We start from the raw sequence: 27,984 nt of genomic DNA on the forward strand, positions 1-27,984 counted from the left end.
GCAACGACACCCTGAACCCAACACCACCTGTCCCCTTCTCGTCTCAGAGACAGCATGTTCTCTCCTTTTAGGTCCTGGGTGGCGGGTGAATGGTTGGCTGGGTGGGCAGGTGGCTTGACAGCACAGACCCCCTGTTCTTGTCCGAGTCTGTAGCGAGTAAGAGCCTGAGTATTCAATGCACAGCCGCAGGAGCCCGACTATTTCATAATCAGCGCCCGCTCTCTTGCCCAATGTCAACAACTCGTTGCCCGCCACCTGAGACTCCTTCGCCACGGGCGCTAGAGGGGCTGAGATAAGACAGACAGCCTGTGCAGGTGGACATCGGGGACTGGAAGAGGAAGGTTTCCATCATGGAGAACCTCCTAAAGGATAAAGAGATTTGGATATTAGGGAGTGTGTGTCTGGTGGCCACTTTCCTGTGGGGACGGCTGTGGAAATTATTCTCCGCCAAGAAGAGAGGAAGGACCACAGCGTCTGCAGACACACAGGTAATACAGCGAGAGACGGTCTGTGCACCTGTGCTGCAGGTGCACAGGTGAATTTGGGAAAATGCCAAAAGTTCATTCAATCTGAATGAAAAGCAGGTTGTAAATAATTTAAGAAATCAACAAATCTTTGTTTATTGTACTCAGCTGTCATGTTGAGGATAATGGCAGAGGCCGACAAGACGCAGGCCTGCATGAACTGGAAATGTTATACTTTAAGAAATTTAAATAATCACATTTTCACCCATACTAATGAGGCCTTAATGCCAAAGTGATGCAAACTAGATTGCTTCCTTTCTAGTCACTTTGACAGATTTCACCCAAGCTGTAATTGTTAGTTGCCTTCGCCAAGGAAGTAACGTTTTCCTGTTTGTTTGTCTGATAAATAGAAGGCTAATTGAAAAACCTGATTACAATGAAATTTGGCAAGTGGTTGTCTACCATGACATGTATTTTGATGCAGATCTTAATGATGAGGACCCTGGACCATAAGTGTCAACAGGTTCTTGTCCAGTCAGGCCTTGTCAATGTTTTTACTCTGAGTTTACAGTAAGAACGAGGAAGGGCAAGATTACAAACGTGGAAAGCTATTTCTATTTCTATGAATAATAAATAAACAGATTGGAAGCATTGGAAGATGTATAAGCTATCTGACTACTTTCTAAATCATATTTCTTCTGCTGCATTTAGACCTCCATACCTCATGGCAAAGCTCTGGCTAGTGGCTTGATTATCATATCTGACTTTGGAAAGAAGACTCTGAAATATCTGAGCCCAGCAATGCTGGTGTTATCTGTGGGTGGCCTAGTTTCTGCTTTCACTCCAAGAATAGGAGCTGTGTTCCTGGTGATGTGAAAAGGCTAACACCTTTCACAACTGGTCTTCCCCTGGATAAAGTAGAGCATTTACTGACTGTATGGACTACAGCTGTTTTAACTGTGTAATGGCAGTACAACTAATCAGCTGAGGTATCCCTGGCATCTGTAACCTGGAACCTTCTGATGTTGCGTTGAACTGCTGAAATGAACTGAACATGTTGCTTTTGCCAAAACAATGCAACAACAATAATCTTTGGTAAGTCGGGCATCCATCTGTAGCCAGTGTGTGTGAGCTTGGGACTGTCATTGGAAAACTTGACGTCATCTGACATTCAACATTTGTCACAGACTTGTCACCAGTAGCGATGTTCTGCCCAATAGCACTTCACTCCACTACTCCATCCTGGCGAGCCTGTGCCCTCTATGCTACACATACCGTGTCCAGTATAAACCAGTTTATTACTTAATCCAGCAGGAAGCAAATGTAATTGACTCCTCATAAAGCGAGAGCTGTGGTGCTTTGAGCAGTTAAAGCCTGTCAGTGTCAGCTCCATATCTTTATTAGTCTTCTTGTCTTCCGCTGACAGTGGGCTTATTACCACTAGATTTATAACTTTATTTATCGTTTCTACTACTCGGGACAGTTTAGTCCAAATGTGTCTAGATGTTGTCAGCACAGGCTTTAAGATGAATACAGTTATAAATACAGTGATAAATAATAGATCAGACTGATCTGAAGGGATTTAAATTCAAGTTTGAACTTTGAGTTAATCCCCGTTTCTTAGCCGGCTTCTAATTAACTTTCTTTACTTTATACTTGATTTCTGTAGCCATGTTTCATTCATGCCAAATCCCCACTAACCTGAACCTACATGTGGGAGCATGTTCACTTGAACTGGGAGGATTATCTTCTTCAACTTCAGGCTTACACACAAAAAGCCAGCCTGCAGCATCCTGGGAAAAACAAAGCGACAGCGTCAGTAATAGGTTAACCAGGCAGAAAATCCCACGTATTTCTGTCAATCTTTGCAGGTTCATGAGAATGAGATCAGATTGGGTGCCTCTTCATTATATTCAACACTTTGTTGTCTGATGGCAGTGGCTCAGTCAGTAGGGAGTTGGGTTGGGAACCAGGGAATTGCTGGTTCAAGTCCCCATACGTGCCAAAGTATGGTGGTGGACTGTTAGCTGGATTAACTGGTTAACTGTCATCTCCTGGGCACTGCCAAGGTGTCCTTGAGCAAGGCACTGAACCCCCAACTGCTCTGGGTGCCTTTCCATGGGCAGCTACATCTCTCCATTAGTGTGTGTGTATAGGTACTGTGTGTGTGTAATTCAGACCTTGGTGTAATAACAATAGAGTGCAGATCGGGCTGAGTTTTTCTGTCCGCGTCCGACAGAGCAGTAACGAAGCCCGGCCTGAGCCCGACAGGCATTAAGACATTTATGTCCGAACCTGACACAGTCAAAATCTCATTATTTTTCTCATACTAATGACACATGTACGTTTGTAAGAAGGCATTCGGAAATGTCAACAGATGAGCGCATCAGCGCACACATTTCTAAATATCTGTCCGAACCCGGCCCGTACCGCTGGGTCCCGATGGGCTTGGTTCGGGTATCCATCCTCTAAATAACAACAGAGTTCTGGGATTAATAAAGTATACATTATTTATTATTATTTGTGTCCATCCAACAGACGTTAATGATTCTATTTAACTGAAATAATTTTCAGAAAAGTTTTTTTTTTATTGATGTCACTTTATTGCTTTTAAAGTAACAGTTCTTTTAATCAAATGAAGTGTTGGAATATGGATTCATTTAATCAACATTATGGTTTATGTTTCTTTCTTTTGCTTCCAGGTACAATAGACAATAATAGACACAAGCTAGTTTTTTGAGTGGACCATTTTATATTCCATTTATGTACACAATACAGCACCGCATTTTATTTTTGTGTCATTTATATGGGTTTAACTGAACAGACAGTTGAATTGATACACTTTTTGCTGTAAAACATACAACTTTGTCATAAAAAATTTAAGAAAAGTAGTTCAGTTATATGCCTTTGTTAGACTAGGGACATTCAATATACAAACAAACGGTTTTGTGTTAGGCATGTACAGAGTAAACTGTGATACATTTTGTCCGACGGGTTAATATGGATGGAGTTCTGCTACGGAGATAAAATGCTCGTAAGGACGGAGATCATTTTTGTCTCAAAGCGCTGTCTAAAAATGAAAAGGTAGTATCGTGGATGTAGCCCTGTAGCTTGTGCTAATGCGCGTGAGCATGACTAATGTGACAAGGACTTCTCCTGCCTCAGATTCTCACACTCACATAGCTCAGACAAAATTAGCACACAAACAAATAGAGGAGGGATGGAGGAACAGAGCCAGTCATAGTTTAATGTAAAGGATTAAAGGATTTAAAAAGACAAAGAAGGTCATTTAGGAGTGAATGTGTTGTGTGTATTTGTAATATCTTTGTTAGATCTAACAATTGACAGACACATCCCATTTTAAAAATACAGTATCTTGAGTCTTTTTATTTGAATTATTTTCTGTTGAAACTGGATGTTGGGGTTTGACATTACGTGAAGAGGAAACATCACAATTCCGTTTGGATTTATAACTTTTCTGGTTTGCCAGGAAAGTTTTTAATATAAGCATGAAAAATAGTTCTTCAAATGGTTCCTATTAGCATATTCATGTTTATTTTTATTTTTATTATACTCAGGACTGTCACGTTTCCCCCACTGTTGCTAAAGTAAATATCTTTTTTATTTTTTATTCATTTTACTACCTAATGGTGCATGATGAAATGACAGTTTTTCTATAGTTTCAGCATTTCTGCTCCAAATACATACTTTATTTTTACACAGGTTTTTCTGACTGGTCCTTACTATAAATATATAATGCATATTTTACTCCAGTCATCAGTAATTCCGTTAACAGCATCTCACTGTATTTTACATAAATCAGTTACATAGACTAACTGTACATTGTGTGTGAACTGAAGGAAAGGGGGCTTTTTCTTTTTTTAAACAAGTTCAATTAGAACCAACGTTTTACTTAAGCTTTAAATCCTCACATTTCCTGGCTCCATGTTTCTTTCTCTCTCTGGTATGAGGACTCCGGGGGAATGTGCTGTTTTAGCCTGGACTCCTCTGGCCTCGGTTGGTGTTCAATTTCAACCGTTTGCATAACTCATTACCAGCACAGTGCTGATAGTAGTGGCAGGGCCTACACACAAGCACACACACACACACACACACACACACACACACACACACACACACACACAAAATACACACACACACATTACACATGAGTGCAAGTGCTTGCTGGCCATTGCAGTGTCATACTTTCTGAGAGTTTAATTATCTTGGGGTCGAGGATAGGACTACTAAACTGCCTCCAAAGGTCTCCCCTCAATCCAAAGCATTGTCAGTAGGTCACTGCCAGACAAATAGCTAGATACACTTTTAATTATTAGGTTACATTTAATGTCTATGTTAAAACAGCAAAAATGAAAACATAAAAGTGAGTCGTTAGTGCCAATTAGCCATGCTGACTATCAAACTGCTATATATGCTATATGCTGCTAAGCTAAAATGCAACTGACAAAAACAGCTAATGCTAGGTTAGCTTAGCAGCATCGATGACGTTTGTAAAAGCAACAAGCAATTAAACCAAATTCAGCCAAAACATTTAGTCAAATAAACATGTCATCACTTAAATACTTAGCTTTGTGAAGTGGAGCAGTATCCCCTGGTGAATAAATCTTTTAAAAGAATGTCAAAAGCATAAATAAAAACGTCTGTCTTGTATGGAGGAAATATTTATTCATAATTCAAATTGAAAGTCCAAAGAGAAATTGAAAGTCCAAAGGGAAAACAAAGCGAGATCAAATTAAAAATATTATTATTTTTTAAATTTTCCATTTGGCTTTGGCTTTTGAATTTAATATTTGGCTTTTGAATTTCAATTTATCATTGGCTTTTAATTTTCATTTAATATTTGGCTTTTGAATTTCAATTTAACATTGGATTTTAATTTTCATTTAATATTTGGCTTTAGAATTTCAATGTAACATTGGATTTTAATTTTCATTTAATATTTGGCTTTTGAATTTCTGTATTCTGAATGATTCTGAATGGCAGATTCTACGCTTACGAGAATACTGAGATTAGTTGGTGGAAGTAATTACACATGAATGAGCACATATTTGTGAAAGAACAAAAGGGTTTTTGCTAAGAATCAACTCAAAACATTACACAATGGAGCTTTAATAAACTGCAATGAGTGTATAACTAGAACATTTCACCTGGATGTCTTTAGACTTGCAAGCAGTCCTGCAGCTGCAAACAGTGAGGAGAGCAGAGTTATCTTAACCAGACCACCCTTTTTAAAGGGTGCATTGGATGTTGCAGATGTACAATATGTCCTGGATCCAGCTGTGTAGCATATGTGGATGTAGCTAAAGTTAACAAATAGAGGCATCACTCCAAAATGGTAATGGCAGTGTTGATTGTGATGGATTATTTAAAGGAAAAACCCCATTTCCAAAGTCTAAAACACAGTGGTATAGAGTATTAAAAATGTTGAGCAGTAATGGGAAATGGTAATTGGTTTTCAGGCTTGTTACTTGAAGAGTGCAGAGGTAGTGAATGAGAGCAGAATGAAATGAAGCTGAAATGAACCTAAGACCAATATGAAATCACGACTGGTGTTTATGATCTGTCACCATGTACAGTAGGTCTTACATGGCAAACATTGACTAGATGGTTTTGAGTGTACATGTGTGTGCAGGAGGTTAGTAGGTCAGGGTTCAAGGTAACCAGAGAACAGCTGGGTGTGACCCTCCACCAAAATGACATCCTATTGCTTCCAAATACCCAGGTAGTCATCAGCAGGTTGTGTGGTTAGAAGGGGAGTCCTGGGTCTGTGGTCCTCTTCTGCCATCTCCTGGTAGCATGACAGAAATGCACCTTCCATATAGCCTGCTGATGATTTAACATGTTATAGCTAATTTGTTCCTAATCATATACACTTTTTTGCAACTTAGGTGGTCCATTACAACAAACGTCTAGTTGGCTTTAAGTTATATAAATGTGCAGTACAGATAATACATTCCAGTAATACAGGGGTCTTCAACATCTTTTAGGCCAGGGACCCCTAAGCTGAAAGACAGACCGAGAAGGGACCCCCTACCGCATATATTTCTATATTTATATATACAATTGTGTTGCATATTAAACTGGGCAGAATGGATGAAAAGAAATGGATATTATTTATGCATCAAGTTTTAATGTTAAACATCCATGTGGAAGGCACAGTGACTCCTTAGGCATAACTGAATGGCGACCATAGTGGCTACCTTACCTTATAGTAAGCTTATCTTGTGTACATTTTTCACAAATAGGCCATCTTATATTTACAATTAAAATGTTGCCTTCATATTAATGTATATGTTCAAACTTATTTTAATTCTTGAAATAGGAAACATCATTTGGCGGCCCCCCTGCACTAACTCTGAGGACCCCCTACCGGACCCCCTGTTGAAGATCTCTGCAGTAATATATTTATAAGGCCCATCAAGCAATGATAATGTGACATATTGACCTACTACTTTTTCATTTGTTCATTTACTTAATAAATGAACAAAACATCAAAGCAATAACACAAATAACACAAATAAGCGTACACAACGGAAAAGGGAAATTTAGAAATAAATACAAAATACAATTATAAAAAATAATTTAAGTAAACAATGTTTACAAAAATACATTAATGGATAATTGCAGTAATACAATTCATTGCAGTAATAAAACATTTATTCTTGTTTGAATTATAAATTAAAAAAAATAAAAAAAATTTAAGATTATTTTTTGGTCATTTTAGGCCTTTATTTTTATAGGACAGCTGAAGACGTAAAAGGAAAGAGAGAGGGGGAATGACAGGCAGCAAAGGGCCGCAGTTGGAGTCGAACCCGCGGCCGCTGCATCGAGGACTAAGCCTCTATAAATGGGTGCGCGCTCTACCAGGTGAGCTACCCAGGCGCCCCATTTCTGTTTTTTCACTCACTTTTATTCATACATTCATGAACACATTTATTTCAACATTTATCTTTTATTTATCTATTTTTTTGTTGTTTTTGTTTTCCTTTTGGGAGGAATGTCCTCATCAATTTGTTGAGCAGTCTAGTCTTATATCATAAAATGGGCTACATGAGAAAATTTCAAACACTAAATGGTTGCACAATAAGGCAACCATATGTGCTATATCTTGAAGTAATAGTTCGAAATAATAAACTTGATTATATAGAATATATTAACATTTTTAGGGAAACTGAAATAGAGAAAGTTCAGAGTTTATGCCTTGCTCAAGGGCACTGTAGCATGTTAGAGTCCTGCACTTAGTCCTCTGGTTAAGAAATTGATGCAGTCATGTTAATAGCTTTCGTATCAATTATTAGTTGGGCCTGTTTACCTGTGTTTAACATTTTGATATTTTTTTTAAAGCTGCAACTTGACCACGAGTTTGTGTTGACACTGTGACAATGAGAGACGGAGGGAGATATAAGATCCTCTGCTTGAATTATCCACTAAGATCTGCTGTTTTTTTGTGTGTATGTGTGTGGGATGGATAGTCTTTCCACCAGGTCAAAGGTCACCATTTACCCTGAATCCTCTTCCAAACGCCGGTCCGGTCACGCCCAGTTGTCTTCATGTTACGTAACGCTGACAGTCGGAAGCAAACCCACAATAACCCAGGGAAGTTGCCTGTATTTAAAAGTCTGCGCGCATACTTGTGTTGCTTATGTAACATATTTACAGGCTGGGCCATATCGCCCTAACCCAGCACAAACACAGATATATACACACACTTTGCTGACGTCATACACAACCACTATTCCATGAAAGGAATTTATTTATTCCCTGTCCGAGGTCATTACAGAGGGAGCTGTACGAATGTTATCACAGCAGCTGAACTGTGAAAGTACAGACTGTCATCAGCCTGTGGTGACACAAGTAGGTTTGTCAGATAGAAAAGCAGCAGGTGGAGCTACAGAGATAATGTGTAGCCTTCTTTCCATTGTCCTGTACGCGCCAGACATCCGTCCTCAAGCACCAAGGAATTATATGCCATAAACCTTTTTAACCCTGCAAAACCTCCCAGTGATTCCATCAGTAACATTGCATGTTATTGATGTTATGATGCACTCTTCGAACCCAAATAACTTTATTTGAATTCTAGTCATAACGCAGAGGTTCCCAAAAATACCAAATCTGTCGGGGTGAATTATGGCGAAAAGTGCGTAAATAGATTGTTTAAGACATGTTGAACATTTGCATTTCATGTAATTATTTTGCTATAAAAACACGGCATCTTAGGTTTGAATATTAATTAAATATGTGTCACAAGTCAGCTGTGACAGGTAAATGGTGTACATTGCATAATTGAAAAAGCTGCTATAACATGTAAATAAATAATAAATCAACCAAAGAATCTCTTACTATATGTCCTATTGTCTCTTAATAGAGCAGAAGCTGATCAGCATATTTGATCAAGTTGATGTACTTGGTTGTACCCACACATTTTAATGCACTTATTGTAATTAAGTAAAGTTTATTTCTTTTTTAGATAAATTTTTATTTTACAAGTACAATTGAACAAGAACAAGCATTGAGCTGTCATTTTCTTGGTTGTGGTTGAGCCGGCTAGCCAAACTTTCTTCTGTCTCCCAAGCAGGTGTAATTTAGAGTCATCATTAAGTAACAAAACAACCGGGTCAGTAGGAATTTGACATCCTATCACATCAGATATTATTGATGTTGTTTTATTCCAGAACTCATGCACCTGTTCACACTCCCAGACCATGTGCAGGAAAGTTCCAGTTTGTTCAGGTTGGCAGAACGCGCAAAGTATCTCTTCTGAGGAGTCCGGTATGTCCTATGACATATGTTGAAGTAGATCTATTGAAGTTTATTTAAAATGCTGTACAAAAAGCACGTAGGAGCTGTATAAAAGAACATTGTAATGTAAAAATAAAAAGTAGAAAGAAAACACAAAAGTCAGATTGTAAGTCACTATGGATAAAAGCATCAACAAAATACATGTGATGGGAATAACAGAAGCTGCTCATAAACAGATTGTCTCTGCTTAGCAGCCTGTATATGTTGTGAATCACTATGATACACTGGCTGTTTAAAGACATTATGATTGGGCAGAAGAGGAATATACAGTATTTAGGCTTGGTACTTTGCTTTCCAGTTGTCAATCACAAAATTTAAAGTGCATCACAGCTCACACCTTAACCAATGAGTATTTGGTACTTTATTGGCCATTTAAGTGAAACCCGCTGGTGGTGAACCTGGAGGCGACAGGATTTACAAGTTGTCAAAGACCCTTTGAATGCCATTTGAAAGCAATTATTTTTGATCTCAGTAAGGCTGTGTGGGGTGAGTCATCATGATGGTATGGTGAATCCTGGGATCCTGGGCAGGGATGCCATGCGGGTGGAAAACCCTGGGTGATTCAGGGACCCCAGAGCTGGACCAGAGCCCTGGAACATGCCAAAGATCAGAGAGCTGTCACTGAGTCAGGTGGAACCAAGATTTCTAGCCTATTGCTAAGCACCCCTAGTAGTCTGTGTCTGTAGACACAGGTCATGAGATTTGAGTTCTTCAACGTATACAGTTACCTAAAATGGATCACATTTTGCCTGAGTGTCAATACTCTAAGAGTGAATATACATCATTAAAGACTTGAATAGACTGCATGTTGCGCACTGACAGCTACAAGAAATCATTCCTACCACAGGGAATACTGAAAAAAAAAAAAAAAACTTTTCAACACTTCATTACTGAGTGTTAGATAAGATTCATATACATCACAATACTGCACTATAGTGCAACTTGCACAAGCATAGGTTTTACTTACGTCTTTATAAATACTATTTAAGTAGGTTGTACATTTTTATTTGCCACTTGTATTTACGTTTTTGCATTCTTTCCTTTGTATTTTTTATTTGTATTTTTTAATAGCAGTTCTTGTATTTTATCCTATTTATTATTTCTTGTATTTTCTATATGTGTGCTGTGTGTCTTATATTTTGCTGCATGTAGCACTGAAATTTCCCAATTTGGGATGAAGAAAGTCCATCTAATCTAATGTAATCTGATGTCATTTTAAGATTCTGTAGTTTGGGGGTGACCTCTAGCTCACCCAGTAAGAGCATGCGCCCCATGTAGGCTCAGGCCTTTGCAGCGGCCCGGGTTCAAATCCAATCTGTGGCCCTTCGCTGCGTGTCATCCCCATCTATCTCCCACCTTTCCTGTCTATCCACTGTCACTCTGAAGTAAAGGGGAAAAAAGCCCCAAAAAATTCTGTAGTTTGAACATATTTAGTGAAAATAGAAATGAAGCCAACACGCTGTTTAATTTCTATAAAAGACATAACGAAATCAATCTTTTTCTGCAAAGTTTCTCAGAAAAATGAAGTGCAATTAAAAGTGTAAACTGTAACATTTGAAAATACGGACATACACAAGTAAAATGCATGTACTTTAAAATGTGTATTGTACTGAAGTAACCGCACTGTAGTATACTGTACTCAGTTCACCACAACAGCAGCCATTAGCGTGAGACACATCTTTGTTGCATGTCACCCAGTCTATTATTGTGTCTCTGGGCTAAAGCTCGTTGCATTCATGTTGTCCAGATCATTGCACTGGAGTGATATTGGATTACTGTACAGCCTGTGGCACTAGAATAAGCATTATGTATTGTCTGGGTCTTCCTTCTGTGTAACTATATGTGGTGAGATTGGCGAGGCCGCGGCATCACTCTCATTCCGAAATGGTGCTTCTATACCACGCTGGCTCTCATCTTACCGTGTAACCTTTTCTGACTGGGGATTTCAGAGATTGTCCAACAGGGTACAGTTAAACCTCCCACTGCCCTCAACACCAGAGACCAATCAACCACCACCCTGCTCCTCTTCCTCATTGCTCTTCGTAGTGTCTGTTTTGCTGGATTGTTTTAGTCATTAAAATATCTGTCTTTAATTTCATCAGCCATCTATCACATCATAGAGACACCTAATCTAGTGGTTGTGTCATGTCCGTTATTAGAAAATAATGGATGAGGGTGAAGTGACAACATGGTAATAGGGAATGGCGTTTCCCTCTCTGAGTCCATTGTTATCTATGTGGAGCCCTAATGAGTGCTTTATGACTCTTATACCACAACCCCTTACTGCTATGATAAAGGAATACAGTGTTTAAAGCTGCACTAATCAATATTTTGTATATTAACAAAGGATCAAATGACTATGTGTGTAATGTGAATGGGGTTGATTGGAGAGACACTTTTCACTCGACCGCAGTTCCCATCAGCTCCACAGAGCCGCTTTCAGCTCTTTGTTCTGGTTTTCTGGCCCGCTACTTTACTGTTTCGATTCAGTCTCACCAAGTTTGCGACTAGCTCATGAAAATAGCCGCGCATTTAGCAGCTACAGAGTAATACCAAAACAGAGCTTAAAGTAGAGTGACTTTTGGGCTTATATATTCTCACATTGCCAGACCGTCAGCGCTGCGGAGGAAGGTCTGGCTAGTCCACACAGCATTCCGGGATGGGAGAGAAACATGCTCTGGTTTATTGGCATTTCTTTAAACCAATCAGAATTGTCTTGGGCGGTGCTAACAGGGGACGGAGTCACAGTGCAGCTGCAAAATAGCCTTGGGAAGGAACTTGTTTTGGTGGAACGTGTGTACGTTCGAAAGGTTGTTTTAGTCGTGCGACAGAACACTCAGATTGGACAGATAGTCTAGCTAGCTGTCTGGATTTAACCTGCAGAGATCTGAGGAGCAGTTAACCCCAGAAATTGAACAGTTTAAAATTCCAATACAAAGAAAGCGGAAGGTAACGGACATCCGGCCAAAAAGAAAGACATCCGGCGGAATTTCCAGCGGCACCGAAGCAATCCCGGAAGTGGAACGTCGTGGATATAGACTAGGACTTATACGACTCCAAATGAATGCTAATGTTGCATTACATGTGCTAGATGTATACATAAGCAACTGCTGATTAACATGTTTGACATAACAACTTCATATGGTGATAATATGTTGTGTGTATAGCTCGTTCTACTGCCCCAAAGCAGCCAAAAAGTAAATTAAGGCCGCTTTAAATGTGTTTGTAGTTAATTGGTCTGGTCAGTTTCCCCAAACTGGTAACGTTGCATGAATCAGCTGTACTGTTGCTATGGTTACCTGCAGTTTATTCTCCCTTGCTCTCTGTCTGTTGTTTGATGAATCCTGCCAGCCAATTAGAAATACTTATTTTTCATGTCCATGTGTCTTATTTACTTACTTACCAGTTTGCAGAGCGATGAAAGAGGAAGTTCCCATTAGCTTAGCTTATTTAGTGCGATTCATCCATCAAGGTAGTGCTTTTTGATGAGATTTGCTGAAGTTTAGAGATATTAGTCACTGTGTTATTGTGGGAGTTGTTATTGGAGTTTTAAAGGGTTAGTTTGGATTCACCAAAGTTGCACAATCACTCAAACAAACTAAGCGATCGAGGCAGCAGTAGACCCACAAATCCCGTGTTTTGCAAGGTAAAATTGCTTTTTTTGTCAAAGGAGTCTTGTGGCTTTGAAGAGAGCCTAGATGGCTATAAGGGCTTCAGTTCCCTGTCGGAAAGGGCTGTTTGACGGCAAGGTAAAGCGGTGAAAATATTCTAAATATAGCATACACTTAAACAAATATTGAATTCTTAAGTGTCTACAATATATTTTGCTGCTGCCCCCGCCCACAGCAGGTAGGCTACATTGCTTAGCTTCCTTGCATGCTTCTACACACTGGGGGCGGGCTGACCGCCATCTACTGTAGCTAATGCACTGACTATGGATAAGTACCTCATACAAACCCACTTCAAAATATCTGAACTATCCCTTTAAGCTCTGACAAACAAAGACGTATTAATGTTTACAAACCAGTTTAGTGTGAATCAGTGACCTCCTTTGTCCATTGGGTGTATTTCCACAGTATGTATGTACTATATCTGCACTTACATAGTGTCCTCTTTCATTCTCACCTTAGCTGGTAAACAGGCACCGGGGGATACAAGAGTTAAACCTGACAGCTGACGAGCTGTCTGTACTGGGAACAGTGCGAGGGACAGGCTATAGGTCAGGTTTTTCCGGTGCTGACAGATGGGTGATAGCATATAGGCACCCTGCCCACTCCAGATATCACCGCACTGAGACGTGGAAAGGTTTGAGGCCAATATGCACGGTCAGACACGTCTCGATAAGCATCAGTTGTTTGTGTCTGTTCCTGAATATCAACTTCCGCGTCCATGTGTATATCTGTGTCAGTCCATCCTCTTTAATTCTCAGTAACAACACGTGCCGTAAGTTTCCTCTCCCACAATAGGCCTACTCTTCTCCTCTGTAGCAACAGCTCTCAGGGGTCAGTGGTATCACCTGTTTCCTGTTTTCTTCCCGTTGTCTTGTCCCGCCATGTTGCACGGACAGTGAATCTATATCAGGAACTTCCCAGGCTCTTTCCAACTCCAAATGAAACCACTATTATTCTAATTTCTGTAACTAAACTTGTTCCTCTTTGTAAAATGTTAAAGTGAAAAAAAAATTCTGTTTTAAAGTCTTTTTTTTACACAAAAACATTTAGTATAAAAACTGGGCAGAATCTAAGAATTAATTCTAAAGACGTGAACAATCAGTAGAATTTTAAATAAGCAACAATATTAACAAGAAACAGATAATTAACAGTATTTAAACAAAATACAGTATATTTTCCTTTGCATCAATGTTTAGTATTCATATGAAAACCTAAATAAAATAAAAACAATATATATATATATATATATATATATATATATATATATATATATATATATATATATATATATATATATATAACTTGGATGCTTGCTTAGGCTATATTAGTATACTTAAATAATAACTGAATAAGATAAGACAAAATTAATTACTTTTTGAGTTTGGTGATCTTTTTTAAAAGGTTTTGACATGTAATAAGTGATATCACGAGAAGAATTACTGGAATGCATTTTTCCCACATAAAAAATACAATTTGTTATTTGAAGTAAAGAACTATTTTTTTTTTTAAGTCTCAACCTTGGGAATGATTGGCAATTATGCAACGTTCTGCTAACACATCAACAAATCATTTGCGAGAACCGTGAACCATTTGAGGAGGTTCAGAAATACCCACAATGCTTTCGTCTCTAACAGAGGTTCAAGTGCACCCTTGCACCTGTCACCCTCTTCCTATTATGGAACAATGTAAAAACCATATACTCCATATAGATCTTAACTTAAGATCAATGTTTTGCGCATCATACTGTGTACTCAGACTACATCTGCTCCTTAAACTTTGCACAAGTTCTTAATCATGAGTTTTGGTTTTCCTCTGTTTTTTATTTTATTTTATTTTTTTTATTGGCTGAACATTTTATTTCTTTGTCTTACTTTTTATGGCGTCATATTTCAGACCCAGATTCTTGGGATTCTGACACCTGACTGAAGGGCTTTTGAAGAGTCTCAAATGTCACATAGCGACCCTCTCCAGCATCTCCCCCTAACTCACATCAATCCCCAACAGCAAACCAGAGCCCCCTGCTCTTATCACCGACCACTCAGTCCCTGACGTCCACGGGGGGCTGCACTTTAATTTGGAGGACAGCCATTTGCTATTCTTAAAACTCAACTCTGTGGTTCAGTGTCGAGGGAGAGATCTCTGTTCTCCCTCCACTTCTTTTCGGCTGCCTGTGGCTTTGTCTGGTAATATGGTCTTTGTTGTCGTTTCCATCGAGCCTGCATGAAAGTGAACGTACTTGATTAGTGAGTGAAACAGGGTTTTTTTGTGCTATTTGCGAGGAGGTCTGCCTTAAATCAGTCATGAGCTCCAGCCTTGTCAACTCTTTAGCCAAAGTCTACGATCCGAATCCTCTTCACGGTCAGAAGCCTGGCGGAAGGAAGCTCTCACTTAATGGATCAGACAAGTCCCAAGCTTCTTCATCATCACCTTCCTCCCCTCACGATGCCACCCTGCGCTGCGTGGAGAGCCGAATGGACTCGCTGAGCTCTCAGATGGAGTGTTTGCTCAACATGCAGCATACCGTCTTGACCCGGCTGGATGGCTTGTCCCAGGACGTCAGGGGCATGGGTCAGGATCTGGCCTCTATGCGCGATGATGGCCACGGGGGGAGACACGGGTCTGGGGTGGAGACGGCGTGGAGAGAGCTGCGTGGGGCCGTGGAGGGGGCCAGCGAGCGGATGGAGAGTCAGGGACGCAGGCTGGAAGGGGTGGAGAGGCTGGTGGAGGGCACCCAGCAGGTGATCACCTTCATTGGGGAGGTGGTGAAGAGCTCCAGGCTGGTGGAGCTGCTGTTTAAACAGCCTGGAAAGAAGGCTAAAAAGAAGGTGAGAGGTTTAACAACATTACAAGTAGGGCTGCTCCCTCTTAGTCGATTAGTCGACTAATCGGTTGTTTTGGTCTTAGTCAACTTAGATTTCTTTAGTCGATTAGTCATGTTTTATGCTTTTTTCATGCTGAATGACTCATTTCCAAGAAAAATACAAGCACATCTCTGGTAAACACAAGAATTAAAGTGGTGCTTTTGCATGACTCTTTGCGGAGAAACTCAGATTTACAGATGTGTCGATTAAATCAATTAATCGATTAGTCGATACAATTGAATGAGTGTTAGTCGACTAAGAATTTCTTTAATTGAGCACAGCCCTAATTACAAGCCAGGTTTCCCTACAAAAAGTGGCCTCCAAATCAAATGTTTTTTCCGTCTTGTTTTCTGGTTTCATTTCCAACGTACTGTACTTTGTGGCAGTTGCATTGCAACATTCTCCTAGTGGTTCTGTTACTGTTTGCTGTGTCACTAATGGCAACATAGTGAGAGGTCTAATTGCATGCTGATCATAGTGCCAGATGCGTTAAGCATTGTCCGAAAGGTTGCAAATCCTCTCGATGGAAGATGTGACCTGTTTGTAGCGACATTATAAATAACTGGCTCTGAAACCTGAAGAATTGTTTTGGGAAAATACATACACTACAGGGGGTGACAGAGCTTTCACAATTGCAGCCCCCCTCCCTCTGGAACTCCCTACCCATACACATCCTGGACTGTACTGACCTGGACACATTTAAAACACTAATCAAAACCCACCTCTTCAGATTAGCTTTCCACATACAATAGTCTTACATTTCTCTGATAGTTATTGTTTTTTATTGTTTTTAATTGCTTTTAATATGCTTGTTTTATGTGTTGGTTGTATTTCTGATATGTTTTTAATGTGCTATATGTGCTGGTTTTACTGTAAAGTGTCTGAGTACCATGTAAAGCGCTATATAAATAAAATGTTTTATTATTATTACATGTTTGAATGGCTTTTAACAAGTTTTTGTAAGTCCTTGTTTGCATGTAAAGCAAACTCATTCCTTTACGTTCTGATATAGCTCCTTGTACATCTATTATTAGCTCTGCTTTACCTCAACATGTCATTAATGTCAAGTCATTTTCCTTCGTGCTCTCACTGTCATTTGCCTCTGAGGTGTGAATGATTAGAGTCAGACGGATTATCTTATCCAAACCATGTCTTTATCAGCGGAGGGTTGGGCCGCAGCTGCACAGGCTCAGTTTAGCACTCATCTGGCCTGTTCTGAATATGTGACATTACTGCATTGATTGATAAGACGGAATGGCTTTCTTGTATTAAGCCACATACTTGGTGAACATTGGAGCAATATCAAGAATGTACCGAGCACTGTTGCATAGCTTTTACTGCCATGACTTTGCAAAATATCTGCAATGACGATGTTTGCGTGTGAGATGGCTTACCTTACATGTTTGAATTCTGCTGATTCAGAAGCAGTTTTTTAGGAATGGGTGTGTGGTTAAACAAACAGATGTATTCCACATTAAATGACAGAGAAACCATAGCAGGGATCACCCAAACTACTTTTCTGCCATCCTGTAAAGTATCATACACTGAAAATGTTGACTTCCCATATGTTGTGTTTTTTTTTTAAATCGTAACCGTAATGTATATGTGGGAAAGTGAATAAAGCTGTTTCCTGTGTTGTGTGGCATGTCGTCTGCTACAGATGATATGTGACCTTTCCTCTTTCTCCTGGAGGAGGCCTCCGTCCGGACAGAACATTATACTTGAGTTACAGGGGCAACCGTAGCAACACCAAAAAAACACTTTCACATATACCACTAAACTGTTCCCGTCAGAAATCGGACTCATAAATTCCTCTTGACCCCTTTTTACAAGTGGAAAATAATTGTGGCAATTATAAAAGCTCAGAGTTTGGACATTTAAACCGGGTTCAAGTTTTGTTCACCTCTGTCACTTTCTAGATCCTTTGTCTAATGCTTTATACTTTGTTTCTTCTTTCTACAACAAGGCAAAGGATGACAAGGAGAAAGCCAAACTGAGCCTGAAGGGCTTGAAGGCCCAGAAGAAGAGGAGGCCTGCGGACACGTCAGGTAAGCTCAAACGGGAAATAACGCCTTGCCTCCGATCACCTGAGATTATGCAGAGACGTGCAAAGCATATTTGACGATCTGCTGGAATAGATAAGGACTATAGCCTGACCAGTACTGGATCTTTGAAGCCAATATAGTTATTTGGGTGTTTAAAATCTGATGACTATTTTTACATAAACACTTACTGTTTACTTAAACGTAAACAAACAAATGTGATACATACTTCTTCAGATGTTTTTTATCTTGACCAAAATACATACTGCCGGTGCTCTCTAGTGGACAACATATGCAATAGCAAGTTTCTTAATAACCTCAAACCTTAATTTTATTTTGGCAAGCATTGCCATCCCTAGAGCCCTTGGTAAGGTTAAGATATTGCATAAATCATATACCTGTACTGTATATATCATGAGTGCATTTTATCCATTCCAGGGTCGTTAAGTTTCAAAACACATTGAATACTACAGTTTGGAGGTTTTAATATAATAGCAATAACATGTCCATACAGAGTGGCGGTAATCCCTTACGGTTGTTTGCTTTGGTTTTCCCGGGTCAGACACGTCCTCGCTGAATGAGCCAGTGCTGCAGGAGCAGGTGGAAAAGCTCAACAGGCAGAACACCGAGCACTCCCATGGAAAAGCAGAGGCTGGCAATCAGAGGAGGGAGGAGAGAGGAAGACAGGAGTCTGCGGAGCTGATCCTGGACGGACCGCACACCTCTGCCGCCCAGTCAGAGGACAGGAAGGAGGCAACCGAGGAGAAAGAGGGGGAAGAGGAGGAGGATGTCTTTGAGGACTCTGAGTCCGAGAATGAACAGGGGAAGGCGGAAGATGTTCGTCCAGAACAGGCTGGCACAGTGGAGGATGATGGGAAGAAAAAGCGTAAAGGAGAGGCAGTTGACGCCCTAAGCGTCAACGCAGATATCTGCAAGACCTCTCCCCCATCACAGGAAAGGTATTTCCAGCCAATTCATGTATATCATTTCTATACTAGTATTTTTTAAGGCAGTTATGAGTAAATGATTTGGGGGTGGGACCAGAAAAATAAAACAAAATTGAATAAAGTAAAATATTCAGGTGCTTAATGTTGTCTTTCTAGCTCTGAGGAGGTGGGCGATGCGGCCACATGCAGCAAACGTCGTGTCGCAGAAGAAGACCCGGTGAAGGACGACCTAAAAAAGAGCAGAGTGGAAGACAGTGAAGTGAAAAATGCTGATGGGCAGGTGGTGGAGGGAGGCGAGCCTCAGGCCTCCAAATCTGACGAAGGAAAGACAGAGGTGGAAGAGGAAGGGAAGGAGGAAGAGTTAGCGGTGAAGGAATTCATAATTGGTGAGACATTATGTTTTTACAGTGCATGATAAAACTGTACAAGAAAACACTCATGCCCTTGGTTTTGTAGGGAATATGGGGGTTGTCTAACTAATGTGTAACATTCAACTTTTATTTTGAAATTTGTCAAATACCCATATATAACTATTTCTTTGGTGTGGTTGATAGAAAATGGCCAAAGATGCCATATAATGTAACAGGGTGTAATACACTTCAACATCAACTTTGTTTTAAGGGGTCTGCTTCATTTGCTTCCATGCACATTTGTTTGATAACATTTACATTCAAATACAAGATCCTTTCAAAAACTGTTTTTAAATGATGAAATTAGTATAACCATTAGTCTGCAGTTCAGGCAAAAAGCAGATTGTATCCATAAAAGATGCGTGTACATGTAGGACTCCTGACCTCATATTTCCAAAATCCTGGCTCTGGTCCTGGTTATATTAGACCCAACTTGGTTGTTAGTTGGTGACATTTAACCTTTCGTTCCTCAGACTTTGAAGGTGTCATAACACCATGGCTGTTCAGGCGTCACTAACATGTCAGTCGCCACAGCTGGCAGAGCTGATAATGAGACATTGGCATGCTGCTATTTTGATCCACTTTGTTTCTGGGGACCCGAGGCCTCTGCCGCTGTCTCTGTTTCATACTCTATGTTCTCAGCGACAGCAAATCTCTTCTTTTCATTCAAGTAGTCGATATTTCTTTATGGTTTCTTCAGACTCAAGCCCTCCGCCGTTGGCACCTTTCGACCACCGCATCGTGACTCCCAAACCCCATCAGATAGCCAGCTACTACACCATCAACAGAGATGAGGTCCTGGGAGGGTGAGTACCACCTAATACCCGTCTCTCAAGAGTTTGTTTTCATTTCACTTCAACACATCGGCCCTCCCTAATGAAATGACAGATGATTTCACAGCCTGTGAGGGGGTGCCTAATAGTTTTTTCCAAGACCTTTTTATTGCCTTCCTAAAGGGCATTGGATTGTGAGTCTCGGAGGGGGGGGAGGGTCTCTTGAGAAATAGCGGGCCTCTCTGATGTAATAGACCAGTGTTAAATCCTGCTTCTCAAGCTGGAGATTACCCCTCAGCACGCAAGCACAATTTTCAAATTGCTGACATAATGGCACAGACTGAAGGAGCCATTGTGATTAATAATTATTATTATTTTTGATAATCAAGTTATTTAATTTTTTTTTTACAATTAATCAATTTGTTTTTTTATTTGTTTTTATAGACCAAATTGTTGGTCTATAAAAATAGTAAAACATGGGCACCTAGGTAGCTCACTTTGTAGAGCACGTGCCCATATATAGAGGTTTACTCCTCGGCGCAGCAGCCGTGGGTTCGACTCCAACCTGCGGCCCTTTGCTGCATGTCTTTCCCCCTCTCTCTCCCCTTTCATGTCTTCATCTGTCCTATGAAAATAAAGTCCTTAAATGCCCAGAAAAATAATCTTACAAAACAAAATATATATATATATATATATATATATATATGTATATATATATATACTAAAACACGTGCCCATCAACAGTTCACAAAGCCTAAAATGACATCTTAAATTTGTATGTTTTTGTCAAACCAATAGTCCAAAATCCAATTTACTATGACAATGAAACAAAGAAAAGCGGATGTTGTTCTTTTTAGAGGGTGGAACCAACAATTATTTTGAATTTGACCATTATAATACATGAAAAAAAGAATCTTTTTATTGTTTCTGTTGATCGTGTAATGTTTAATAAATCCAAGGTGGTACCTCTTCTCGTATGTATCTGTTTGACTCATCTATATGTTTGCTTTTCTTTCATCAGGGGACGTTTCGGACAAGTCCACAAGTGCATAGAGAACTCGTCCGGTCTGACGTTGGCTGCCAAGATCATCAAAGCCAGGAGCCAGAAAGAGAAGGTGCAATATTGATCGACCAATGAATATTGAATAACATAGCAGAATACATGTTCAGCAACGACACTGGGATGCCTGTTTCCCCAGACAGTCTAATGGATTGTTACCTTCAGCGTTGCTAAGAACCATAAAGGATTACATTTTAAAATTAGATACAGCAACAGCCCAGAGGGCGTGGGCATGTGGCAATTTGTCAACCTCATTGTGTCTTTTTTTGCTCTGTCACATCTGAAAGTGATGTGAAAGTGGTCAGATGTCCAAGCATAGCTCTGGGGTTACATTATCATCTGGATATTCAAAAGACTCGGAGACGCCCGAAAGCCCTCCAAACACACAGCTAAATCCTTGGCTAGCTCATGTTGCTGTCAGTGATCATCCGTGACAAAACTGTGTTGACATTCCTATGATACTATAGTGTGCAAGCATTAAAGCCTGTGATACAGTAAGACCTAAAAAAAAAGCTGCCCATACTACAACAATCTTAGATGCAAGCAGATCTCTTTTTTTCCAAATTTATCTCCTGCAAAATTTGAAATTGAATGGATTTGCCTTGGTGTTTTGGTGTATAACAATGAACATAGTGAGAGAAAATAAAACTAAAAGCAAATGCTGCAGAAGTTAAGATATAGTGTAGAAAAATGTACAACAAAAATATGAAATAATGCTCTAAAAATATGTATAATATATCTTTAAAATGAAAGAGCTGCACAGTTTTGTGCATTAATGCGCAAAATATTTACATAAATATTAAATTAAACATTAAATTACATTTATTTAGCTGACAATATTACACCCCCAACCGGCCCGTCAGACACCGCCTACCAAGAGCCTGGGTCTGTCCGAGGTTTCTTCCCAAGAGGGAGTTTTTCCTCGCCACTGTCGCACTGCTTGCTCTTGAGGGAATTACTGTAATTGTTGGGGCTTTGTAAATTATAGAGTGTGGTCTAGACCTACTCGATCTGTAAAGTGTCTCGAGATAACCTATGTTATGATTTGATACTATAAATAAAATTGAATTGAATTGAATTGAATATTATGCAAAGCGACTTACAATAAGTGCATTCAACCATGTCAATATAACCCCAAAATTGCAAGAATCATGCAAGTACATCAAGTTAATCAAATACGCTGAACGGTTTCAAGTGCTACATTTAGAAACAATGCTAAATTATTGCTAAAAATGTCTGGATCGAGTCTAATGTAGCCTGTTAATTACACTAAATTTATTTCAGTAGCTTTTTGTGTGAAGAGCATTTCCTGGGAAGCTGCTGTAAGAAATCATTTTTCTTAACATTAGCTCACACAATAATTGACTTCATTACAATTCTGGCTCGCAAAGGAGAGTAGATCAGTGAACAGCGAGACTTCCATTTCTGTTTAAAACAAAGGTAGTACAAAAACCAAGAACTTCGAACTCAGTTGTTGGCTGTGGGGCAGAACAATCAGACAGGCGGGAAAACACAGGAAGTAAAACTAGACAAGACAAGACAGAAAACCAGACTACCAAAATAAAACAGGAAACAGAAACCTACACAATCAACAGGAAACAAAAACCACAGTACAGAACCATAACAGGATATAGCAACAGAAATATACAAACAGGCAACAGAAATCTAAACAACCAAATACATACAACCACAACAATACAGCTTATTTCAGGGCTTAGATCATTACATTTTGTGCATGTTCCATATCAGGGTGCTTAATTCAAATCCTTTTCGGCTTTTCACAGAAGTCTCTTACACGTTTTAAAAAGGTGATGCATCGCACTGGCCTGATGTTACTCAGAGAACTGATTTTGTGAGATTTTTTTTGTGCTTGGCTAACAGTTTTGTCGTTTATGGACTTCCATACCTTTTTCCAATTTACCGGTCTCACAGTCTCCAAAAATCACTCCACAACAATCTACTTCTATACAAGCACTTTACCACTACTATAACTGACTTGTATGTCTTTCTGTCTTTTGTCTGTCTGTCTCTCAGGACGTGGTGAGGAATGAGATGCAGGTGATGAACCAGCTAAACCACGCCAACCTCATCCAGCTGTATGCCGCCTTCGAGTCGCGCCATGACATCATCCTGGTCATGGAATAGTAAGTCAGGGTACCTGCATGCATGCGCAGTATGTGTTCTCATTTGTATATACAACAAAGTTACAAGCTCTTTCTTGCTTTCTTTCTGCCGTAGTGTGGAGGGTGGAGAGCTGTTTGACCGCATCATTGATGAGAACTACAACTTGACAGAGTTGGACACGGTTCTGTTCATACGCCAGATCTGTGAAGGGCTGCAGTACATGCATAAGATGTACATCCTCCATCTTGACCTTAAGGTAAACCTGCTTATCTTGTATTATGTATATCATGTATGTATATGACTGTGTATATCTCACAGTCCGCAATGTCCCTCCGTTTTAAGTAAGTAAGTAAGTAAGTAATTAAGTAAGTAGGTAGGTAGGTAAGTAAGTAAGTAAGTAATTAAGTAAGTAGGTAGGTAAGTAAGTAAGTAATTAAGTAAGTAGGTAGGTAAGTAAGTAAGTAACTAAGTATGTAAGTAATTAAGTAAGTAGGTAGGTAAGTAAGTAGGTAAGTAAGTAGGTAAGTAAGAAAGTAAACTTTATTCATAAAACAATTTTCAAAACCAGGGTTACAAGGTGCTGTACACTGCAACATTGAAAAAATTGACAGTAAAAAAAAGGGAGGTAACAACATAGTAAAAAAGTAAAGTAATGATAATAATCAAAACTACAAAATAAAAGGCAATCAGAAGTGAAACACTCTAAACAATAGAAGCCATCCAGGAGGCACAACACACTTTACAGGACAAAGTTCATATGAAACAGGTGACTTCTTAACAGCATCTTAAAACCAGCCACTGGGTTTACTATTTGTCAACTCAAACCCAATTAAATTTTTTTTTTCTGTTATTTAATTATCTTTGTGTATAGCTCTATCTCACTTCTTAGTGATGTTACACTACAATAAATGCTCCACTGCAGCCTCTTACTAGGATAAAACACAATGCAACAATTGTTAAGGCTTTAAAAAAAAACCCATCAGAAATCTCCTTCTGGATGACAGGATTCTCTAGCGCAAACAATGCTTTCTGTCCTGTTTGAATGACTGTTTCTCTTGACCATCCCAGAGGAAAGAATTAGTCTAAAAAAGCAATTTAACAGAATTGTATTATAATCCTCCCCTTTTGTTCCTTTTCAGCCGGAGAACATTCTTTGTGTCAGCAGAGCAACTAACAAGATTAAAATCATTGACTTTGGCCTGGCCAGGAGGTAAAATCTATCATCTATTTACAGTTAAAAGCTTTGTTAACTTTCACCATTCATAACAGGACTTTATGAATGGTGAATGTATCTCTTATGGTTTCTGCTCGTGTGTCTCTGACAGGTATAAACCCAGGGAGAAGCTGAGGGTCAACTTTGGAACCCCTGAATTTTTAGCTCCTGAGGTCATCAACTACGAGTTTGTTTCATTCCCCACAGACATGTGGAGCCTTGGCGTCATCACTTACATGCTGTGAGTTGGATGCCCATTCACATACCTACATATGTATACAGACTATATATAAAGACACACAGTAGCATCTCTGACCTCTCTTTCCTCTCCGTGCAGGCTCAGTGGCTTGTCTCCGTTTCTAGGGGACGACGACAACGAGACACTGAACAACATCCTGGCCTGTCAGTGGAACTTTGAGGAAGAAGAGTTTGCGGACATCTCGGACGAGGCCAAAGACTTCATCACCCTTCTGCTGGTGAAGAGTAAGAGCTGGAGGATGAGCGCAGCAGAGTCCCTCAGACACCCCTGGCTGTCAGACCGGAGTCTGCACTATCGACTTAACCAGAAGGTAAAAATGTATTTACGACCGCTATAATGTGGGCTGTTGTGGTAAGCTCTGGACCAAAAGGCAGTAGCATTTGCCAATAGCTCTTGCTGCTCCTGTGCAGGTTCATTTGACCCACAGCTTATTTAAAATAATTTCACCCAAAATGATACCAAACCCCTACACTGGGTCTAGCATTACATATAGGTTTATGTACTCATAAAATAATGCCCAAAATGATACCAAACTTCTACACTAGTACATATTGGTACTCATAAAGCGATTTGAAAGTTTGTGAAGTACACCAGAAGTTTATGAACACTTGCCTGCTGGCTTCTGCTCTCTGTTGTTGTTGCTGCTGCCGGCAGTAAGACGAGTGCTTAGGGCTGTCTACAAATTACTACACCGAAAAGAGATGCAACAAAAATTATTATTTTAGTGCTGTAGTATAACTAGCAGGAGACAAGTAATAACTGAGGTAAGTTTGGAGACATTACCTTATTTAATCATTAAATTAATAAATATTTTTTTTGTATCTCTTTTCAATGTAGTAATTTGTAGACGGTCCCTAAGCACTCGTCTAACTACAGGTAGCAGCAGCAGCAGCTGCAGCAACAGAGAGCAGAAGAGAGCAAGTGTTTATAAACTTCTGGTGTACTTACAAACTTTCCAATCCATCGTTTTATGAGTACATAACCTATATGTACTACTGTAGAAGTTTGGTATCATTTCGGGCATTATTAGTGGGGTCATTTACCAGATACAAACGTGGGTCCATTAGTCCCTGCGCTAAGCTATTCAGCTGATAACGCTGCTACGCTAACTCTCCCAATGTTTGACCCAGCTGAAAAAAGCTTCTGGGGGGGTGTTTGGCTCGAGGTCATGGTGCAAAGGACTCTAGGGTGAAATTACTCCGAACCATCACTTTAAGCTGTATCTTAATTGAAGCAATCACAAAAATTTGAATTTTTAAATGTTTAATCCAAGGAGAAATTATCATGAGATGGAATATGATAGGCACATTGCATCATAAACAGCAAAATGTAAAGTCTTTTTAATAAATAATTTTTAGATTGCATTTAAAACAATTCATAATTCATTTATCTATTTTATTCTTTGGGGACATTTTTTACTTTAGATCGTAGTCCATACAGAATTAAAACCTTAAAACTTAATGTTTTCACTTGAACAATTGATTGATTGATCAAGGTTCTACACTAATTCCAGACTTCATTTAGCTCATTCAATATATATTTGAAAGTGGTGTGTCAAGGATATTTTTAATTAAAATGTCTCAGTTGCAAAATGTTATACTTATGAGCATGGAAGTGTATGTTTGGAACTAGTGTGTTAGTGGAGATACCATTCTTGACCTGCGTAGCAATGTGTGTGAGAAAGCACAGTGACAGTTATTGTAAATAAGTTTTTTTTTAAAAGCTACTAATGGATTGGCAAACAAACCAGTGTTGCTTCAGTGCCCTAATGCAGTGGCTCCTCTGTCATTTCAGAAAAACAAGTGCCACTCCACACATGCTCCTTCTCCAGAGAGCCAGACAGGTAAGATTGATATTTTCCTGTTAGTTAGTGATTCATTTCTCCATCTAAAGCATTGGTTCTTCACCATCTGGCTGCTTACAAACTTAAAATCTCAAATCTGCTTTTTTTTTCTGTTTCTCTCCTAGAAAAACTGTGAGGCCCTCAGCATGCCTTTTGACAATGTAGAGCCCTGGAGCACAACACTGGACCAATGCTGCTTTACCTGTATGGCTACTGGATAACCACTCTTGCATCCTCGTGTTTAGCTTAGCTCAACAGCTTGTAGTTCTGGCCTGAATAGTGTGATCGGGCCCGCAGGACAAAAACAGACTTTTTTTTAACGCTGCCGTCGAGGCACAAACCATCTGCAAGCATGCTTACTGTCCCGTAGAGCACAGCACTTCAGACTGAACCAGTGAGGACTCACTCGCTCTATGGTGGAGTGTACAACGACCTGTATCGCAACGGTAGATCCAAAATATTAGAGACTAAAGACCTGAATTACTTCTGCAACTTCCACGTGTACCACCGAAAAAAAAAGGTAAAGGAGCAGTCCAGCATCAGACACTGTTATTCTCCCCCCGACAGTCCTGTTGTCCTGATTTGTTGCATGCTTTGCACTTTTTGGCCTATTTCTTTAAGATTTAGCAAACAACTTTAAGCAAAATATAGACTGGATGTTACTATTTAAATATTATATTTTTGTGAATACAGATTTTTTTCTTTCTTTCTTTTAATTTACAAGTCTTATAAAAAATGTCATTCTTTCTTGAACATAAGGTAACTAAAATACATGTTGGTTGAAGTTGAAGTCACACCACATTTATTTATTTTGTACATAACACAACATTGTATACTCTCATTCCCCTGAGAAGTGAGAATATCTCAATGACTGAATACTTCCTGGTTCGAGCCATATTCAGCCCACATTTCTGGTACATTTTCACTGTAGACTGATGGATTGCCTTCTGTGTGCATTCATGCCACTAGCTCGTCTTCACTTTGGCAGTTTGGAGTAGCCCCCCCCCACCCCCTCACCTTCCATGAAGGCATAACGAACAACAGAATACTACCTATGATTTAATCATGTTTATGACTGAAGTGGATTCTTATGTTCATTTATTTACTGGTTCAACGCCAGACTGTACTTGAAGTGTAAAGCTTTTATTCAAGAGGAGATTTCTTTCAGGGGAGTCGAAAAAAGTTTCTCCATACATGACAAATAAAGAACCTTGAACCTCGAGCACATGTATGGTGTAAATGCACAGTTCAGCTTGATGGTGCACCAACAACAGAGCGGAGACAACATCAGTCAGTGCTTTATTGTCCCGTTCTCTATAGGAATTGAAGATTGGAAGTTGGATGAATGTTTGTCACTCAGTTGTTGGCTACTTCATTTGGAAATGGAAAACACTTTGTGATTTTGAATACTTGTTTATTTGAATTGATGATACTTTTTCAAGTTTTCTTGTTTAATGAGACATAAGTAAACGTAGAATATAACTAAGCAAATGAATA

The 27,984-nt window shown here is 39.5% G+C and overlaps 2 protein-coding genes across 3 annotated transcripts in view; one reads left to right on the top strand and one right to left on the bottom strand.

Moving 5' to 3' along the window:
* The window catches only part of serpinb1 (serpin peptidase inhibitor, clade B (ovalbumin), member 1), a 35,739-nt gene extending 30,986 nt beyond the window's left edge, over positions 1-4,753 (bottom strand). The window contains exons 1-2 of the mRNA XM_028587110.1: positions 4,397-4,753; positions 2,176-2,257 (exon numbers count right to left, since the gene is read on the bottom strand). Of these exons, the coding sequence (XP_028442911.1) occupies positions 2,176-2,257; positions 4,397-4,509 (195 nt within the window). The 5' untranslated portion in view covers positions 4,510-4,753. The remainder of the gene's footprint in view (positions 1-2,175; positions 2,258-4,396) is intronic.
* Positions 68-27,984, top strand: mylk4b (myosin light chain kinase family, member 4b). 2 transcript variants are annotated; one of them, XM_028587109.1, is made up of 13 exons: positions 68-488; positions 17,783-17,864; positions 18,421-18,817; positions 18,962-19,191; positions 19,916-20,021; positions 21,010-21,103; positions 23,083-23,192; positions 23,287-23,428; positions 24,312-24,382; positions 24,498-24,626; positions 24,723-24,954; positions 26,439-26,487; positions 26,613-27,984. In XM_028587109.1, the coding sequence occupies exons 1-13, from the start codon at positions 351-353 to the stop codon at positions 26,621-26,623; spliced, it is 1,791 nt and encodes a 596-aa protein (XP_028442910.1). In that variant the 5' UTR covers positions 68-350; the 3' UTR covers positions 26,624-27,984. The 2 variants fall into 2 exon arrangements, with proteins under 2 accessions (XP_028442910.1, XP_028442909.1); XM_028587108.1 differs by lacking the exon at positions 68-488 and adding an exon at positions 14,883-15,780.

The sequence above is a fragment of the Perca flavescens genome, chromosome 9 (assembly GCF_004354835.1).
Source record: "Perca flavescens isolate YP-PL-M2 chromosome 9, PFLA_1.0, whole genome shotgun sequence".
NCBI lineage: Eukaryota > Metazoa > Chordata > Actinopteri > Perciformes > Percidae > Perca > Perca flavescens.

Coding starts and splice junctions, on each gene's coding strand:
- mylk4b (XM_028587108.1), top strand. CDS start 15,256: ATGAGCTCCAGCCTTGTCAACTCTTTAGCCAAAGTCTACGATCCGAAT. Junction 20,022..21,009: donor AGAGATGAGGTCCTGGGAGG/GTGAGTACCACC, acceptor TTCTTTCATCAG/GGGACGTTTCGGACAAGTCC. Junction 24,955..26,438: donor ACTATCGACTTAACCAGAAG/GTAAAAATGTAT, acceptor CTGTCATTTCAG/AAAAACAAGTGCCACTCCAC.